This window comes from Ictalurus furcatus, chromosome 9 (assembly GCF_023375685.1).
Source record: "Ictalurus furcatus strain D&B chromosome 9, Billie_1.0, whole genome shotgun sequence".
Lineage (NCBI taxonomy): Eukaryota > Metazoa > Chordata > Actinopteri > Siluriformes > Ictaluridae > Ictalurus > Ictalurus furcatus.
Window position 1 is genome coordinate 9,587,460 of NC_071263.1, and position 6,000 is coordinate 9,593,459.

The following is a 6,000-nucleotide window of genomic DNA, read 5'->3' on the forward strand; positions in this document are numbered from 1 at the left end:
AGTGACAGACAGCCAAGTACATAGCAGGAAAATGTGGACCATTAAATCAACAGAGGAGAGTTAAATCTTAGTCAGGTTTAAAATGTAGTTTTAGAATTAATGAAAAAATATATTGTCTTTTCTGTGGCTGTTGGAGAGTAAATATCTTTTCGTATCCTTTCAGTGGGAAAAAAATAAAGTAATTATACTCTAGTATGGCAGTTTTCATGCTATGCTTAAAACACTCATGGAAAAAAAATATTAAAAAGTTACTCAAAATGTCTTTTGATGATTAAAAATTACTACCCTTCTAAAGACATTCTATTTGAACCCTCTGAAAGGGAAACATTACTGTAGGATTCTACATACATTATATGGCCAAAAGTATGTGGACACCCGACCTTCACAATCACACCCATATGTGGGTCTTCCCCAAATTATTGCCACAAAGTTGGAAGCACAAAATTGTCTAGAATGTCTTTGCATGCTGTAGCATTACAATTTGCTTTCACTGGAACTGGAAGGGGCCCAAACCTGTTCCAGCATGACCATGCTCCTGTGTAGGGCTGCACGATTATGGCCAAAATGATAATCCTGATTATTTTGATCAATATTGAGATCCCGATTATTTATCATGATTATTAATTGATTTTAAGGACAACATTTTTATTGCACTTTCATGTTTAAATAAACAGTCCGCTGCTTTCACCCCATGTTGTGCTACATTCCTGCTAATGTACAAATCTTTGCATCAAATTAGACTGGTCCTTAAAGTGCATAATCTCGTAGAAGCAAATTATAAATAAAATTGTACCTAAATTATAGGACAAGTAAAAATAAAAATGCCATCAACCAAATGAAAATATGCATCAAATATAACAATATGCAACCAAATGAAAAGAATTCAGGCGAATGCAGAAAAGGCAATAACAGTGTTTACAGGAGGAGAGACGCAGCCAAATCACCCAATAGAGAAGTGCAGGGATGACGTAATTTTGTCCCGAAACCCGGAAGTTAGCATCACACCGGTTCCCTGGACAAAAAACGCAATAGGATTTTCACATAGGCTTTTGAATCATTTCAAAAAGGGCATGCGAAAACGAGCTTGTCAATTATGACCGAATTTAGGAACATAGTGTGAGCCATGACAAATTAATTCAACCTTCTGATAAACTAAATTTAATATTTTCAGTTAATTTTACAGGCTGTATGCCAAAAACAACCGTTGACCTGTTCCACCTTGTAAACAAATACAATAAACATCAATGTTCAGTGTTTGAAGTCTGCTCCTCTTAAATATATTTAAAGCTACACTATTAGATATTTCCATTGCCATGGTTCTGGACTGGAGTCAGTTCTCTTCTGTGTATATTGTGTATATATCTGAATAATCTCATATAGGATGTGATTGGATTTATTTACATATTGGATTTATCCGCCAGATGCAAAGAGCTTTAGTTTAATAGTGTTAATTAGGGATGCACCGATCCAGATACCAATCTTTTTTTTTTTTTTTTTAAGCTTTAATCAGGAGGTCTGTCATAAACAGTTAAATGTAAGCTCTCTGCACATGGTCACTGTTAATTGAATTAAAATAATAGCAATGAGAAATACTGTTGGTTAATTGATAAATAAACAAGCATAAAATATTTATTTTTAAATATTTTAAACAATAAAGAGTCCTACTTAAAAGTAGACTAACACAAAAATGATCCATATTAGGAAAAAGGCCAATAGCCTACTAAGCTTAATGTCAAATTGATATTAAATGCAACCCATAGTAATTAAACATCAATTAATTTCTTATTTTATTTATATTTTATGAAGTTATTATAATATCTATTTTTATATTAAATGATTTATTTATAACTAAGAACATTTTCTGTCTTTACATTTTCATTAGTTTTGTGTTTGTTTGTTTGTTTGTTTATCATTTTTAGATCGGTTGCCATGTCTGCTGATAATATTCAGTTAATTTGGGGCTCTTAAATCAAAACATGGAAACTGAAGTTGACTTTTCTAGTGATATCTGGCAACCGTGAGTTTAAATGAAGTGAATGCTCTGTCTGTTAGAGTTGGTGAAGAGAGAGCGGCAGCGTACTGTATATTTACAGACTGAACAGTTGCTTCTCTTGATTATGATTGGTGAGGAATTATTTAATAAAGAAGTTTGAATTAAACCCACCTTGTCGCGTTAACATTATTATTAATTTACCGCTGTCTCCAGATGAGCATTTCGCAGGTGTATGTCATTTTGCGGGATCAATAAAAGATGTGAGATCGGAGAGTTGAGAGAAGCAGATGATGTACAGAGTTACTTGTCATCATAATGTCTTCTTTGCAGTATTTACACACTTGTTCGGTTGACTGAGGAGATGAAAAGCAGTGTGAAAGTAAATGTTGCGCGGTGTAGTTACATTTTGGAGTTTTGGTTTTTATTCCGATTGTATTATACAACTCCGAACAGGTCACTCGCACCGGTGCAAATAAATATTTATTCACAGTCGCACAAAATATTTTTCAGTCGTAAATGCGAGTGAAATGGTCACACTGTAGAGCCCTGACATAGTTGCACAGAATTATCAATATTATTATAGCATTTTTGGCCTAGACTAAATTCTAACCCCAGATATGATATCTATGTGAATACTGCAAGAAGCTACTGATCACATTGTGATTTATTCATTTATTTTTGTTTAGTTTTTTTCCCCCTGGCTCTGAATTTTGGCTAAATGGTGGGAGGATTAAAAAAAATTAATTAAAAATAATAATAATAAATACTGTTTGCAAAGACATGCCCAGTTTCTGTAAGCCAGTCATATTCTGATCGCTAATCTCTATACCCAAACCAAAATATGCAGTTTCACTCTGAAATAAGTCCCATTCCCTTACATATTGTCTTCAGATCCTTCACAATAATTCAATATTGTGCAAATAACTTACCTAATGCCTTTTTAGATAATCTGTTGTCACACATGCGCAGTGCATGAATGCATGAGTTTTTGTTTTTAAGGGGTTATGTTTTTAAGAGAGATCTGGGATATCCAGGGAGTTTTTGAGCAACTAAGATGTAGGACTTCCTAAATGATTAAATAGATGAATGAGCAAAGTTTTACTTTTCAGAATCTTTCAAAATATTGTAAGACTTTTCATCTGTCCTGTCGAACCCCTGAATGTAAACTAGGTATTTCTTACATGGCCTTTAAAGTGCTACTGAAATAAAATTTTCTTCTAGTTGGGGGTGGGGGGAGATGGCTGGATACAGATGTAAAATATCTGCCCTAAAGTAATATTTTTCCCAACATGAACGCAACTTTTTATTTATTATATCTTGTGTCTGGCGCACGGTGGCTTAGTGGTTAGCATGTTCACCTCACACCTCCAGGGTTGGGGGTTCGATTCCCACTGTGACCATGTGTGTGCGGAGTTTGCATGTTCTCCCTGTGCTGCGTGGGTTTCCTCCAGGTACTCCGGTTCCCCCACCCCCCGGTCCAAAGACATGCATGGTAGGCTGATTGGCATGTCCAAAGTGTCCATAGTGTGTGAATGTGTATGTGCTTGTGCCCTGCGATGGATTGGCACCCTGTCCAGGGTGTACCCCGCCTTGTGCCTGATGCTCCCTGGGATAGGCTCCAGGTTTCCCCGTGACCCTGAAAAGGATAAAGCGGTATAGAAGATGGATGGATGGATCTTGTGTCTGGCCACATTTTGTTATGCTCATAAGGAATGCTGAATGAGTGGATGAATGCAGGCAGAGGGTCCAGTTTACCCCAGTATAATGCAAATTTAGAGAAATGAGGGAAAGAAATGCAAGGTGACATTGAATAAAGAATTAAATATGAGATTTTTCTCACTTTAGATATGCAGGTCCCAACCAATGTATACAACATATATTTCTTAAGGTGTATCTAGAAAGGTTCCAAAAAATGCATTCAAAGATCTGGATATTTTCTTTTAGATAGTAATGCATGTATTAAGCACACATTTTTATATAAATCACTTTAATTGTTTAAAATGGCATGTTTGTGGTGCCTTTATGTTGTAATTTAACCTTATTGTGCTGCTTTTCACAGGTCAGAGTGGGGCTGGAAACAACTGGGCCAAAGGGTATTATACTGAAGGTGCTGAGCTGGTGGACCCGGTGCTGGATGCTGTGCATAAGGAGGCTGAGAGCTGTGACTGCCTACAGAGCTTCCAGCTCATTCACTCCTTGGGTGGGGGCACCGGATCGGGCATGGGCTCGCTGCTCATCAGCAAGATCCGTGAGGAGTATCCTGACAACATGATGAGCACGTTCAGTGTTGTGCCGTCTCCTAACGTCTCAGACGTTGCGTTGGAGCCCTACAACACCATTCCATCTATTAAACAACTGGTGGAGTACACTCATGAGATGTTCTGCATTGACAATGAAGCACTTTATAACATCTGTTTCCGCACTTTAAAGCTCACAACTCCCACTTATGGCGATCTCAACCATCTTGTTTCTGCCACCATGAGTGGTGTAACCACCTGCTTCCGTTTTCCTGGGCAGCTCAACGCTGACCTGCGAAAACTGGCTATCAATACGGTGCCCTTCCCTCGTCTGCACTTCTTCATTCCTGGTTTTGCCCCACTCACCAGCAGGAGGAGCCAGCAGTACCTTGCGCTCACTGTGCCTGAACTAACACAACAGATGTTTGATGCCAGGAATATGATGGCGGCCTGTGATCCACTCTATTGCCGCTACCTGGCTGTGACTGCTATCTTCCGGGGCCGCATGTCTATGAGTGAGGTGGATGAGCAAATGCTCAATGTGCAAAACCCAAACAGCAGATGTTTTTTGGGAGGGATCCCTGACAATGTCAAAACAGCTGTATGTGACATCCCACAAAGAGGGTTTACGATGGCTGCCACCTCGATTGGCAACAACACAGCCATCCAGGAGGTGTTCAGACATATCTTGGAGCAGTTCAGAGACTTGTTCAGGAGAAGGTACTTCCTGCATTGGTACATAGGAGAAGGAGTGAATGAGACCGAGTTCACTAAGACAGAGAGCACCGTGGATGACCTTGTGTCTGAGTACCTGCAGTACGAGTATATCACAGCTGAAGAGGAGGGCGAGTTTGAGGAAGAGGCAGAAGAGGAATTGCCATAAAGATATGTTAATGTTCATGGTAATATTTTCACAATTTTTGTCTTTCGGGTTCCTTGATATAAATGTAAAGTTCAATAATAATAAATGTTTAACTTGGGCAACTTGGCTCGTTCTTTGCTTAAAGATGTAATCATCTTTCACATGTTGATATTTTCACAATTTTTATGTTTTTCTGTTCCTTGAAATCGATGTAAAGTTCGCTTAACAGCTCCACCTGTGTACTTTCTAACTTTCTAATAAATGTTTAACTTGGGCAACTTGACTCGTTCTTTGCTCATTTTTAACTAAATAATTCAGCAATTTGGAGTCCAGTGTCCTTTTAGTTCTCATGTAGTTGCACAGAATTATGAATATTATATTTACATTTTTGCCTCAACTAAATTCTAACCTAAGATATGATTTGTGCATAAAGCAAAAATATTCAAATAAAATGTTGTTGTGAAATTGGGCTTTAAACCAAAATGAGATCAAGGGTGTTGATTTCTTGTACTGCTTAATTGAACAAACCTGGTCACACAGTGGGGGGTGGGCTGGGGGATCTATGTGAATACAGCAAGAAGCTTCATCAGCTATACATAGTTTTATATCAATGTGAAGTCAGGTGCTGCCATTGTGTGTAGAGAAATTAAGTTCAATTTTTATTTATTTAGTTTGACCTTGATATTGTTAAATGAAAATGCTCACTTTATTATGAATAATGATTACCCTGACCCTGTGTAGGATAAACAATTTGGAAAATGGATGTATAATTATTACTTGTAATGAGTCTATGTGTTAGATAATAACACATAGCAATAATACATTGATAAACTAAATTTTTTTTTTTTTTTTTTGCAAATTGTAAAAACAGGAATAAAACACAAATAGATGAAATTCTTGTCAAAAAT

At 37.4% G+C, this 6,000-nt stretch overlaps 1 protein-coding gene across 1 annotated transcript; it reads left to right on the forward strand.

Annotated features, from left to right (window-relative positions):
- The first annotated feature begins 4,051 nt into the window (after positions 1-4,051).
- LOC128613066 (tubulin beta-4B chain-like) lies at positions 4,052-5,295 on the forward strand. Its single transcript, XM_053633625.1, has one exon. The coding sequence runs from the start codon at positions 4,214-4,216 to the stop codon at positions 5,111-5,113; it is 900 nt and encodes a 299-aa protein (XP_053489600.1). The 5' UTR covers positions 4,052-4,213; the 3' UTR covers positions 5,114-5,295.
- The last annotated feature ends 705 nt before the right edge of the window (positions 5,296-6,000 follow it).

Excerpts from the sequence above, each read along its gene's own strand:
- LOC128613066 (XM_053633625.1), top strand. The coding sequence starts at position 4,214 with ATGGGCTCGCTGCTCATCAGCAAGATCCGTGAGGAGTATCCTGACAAC.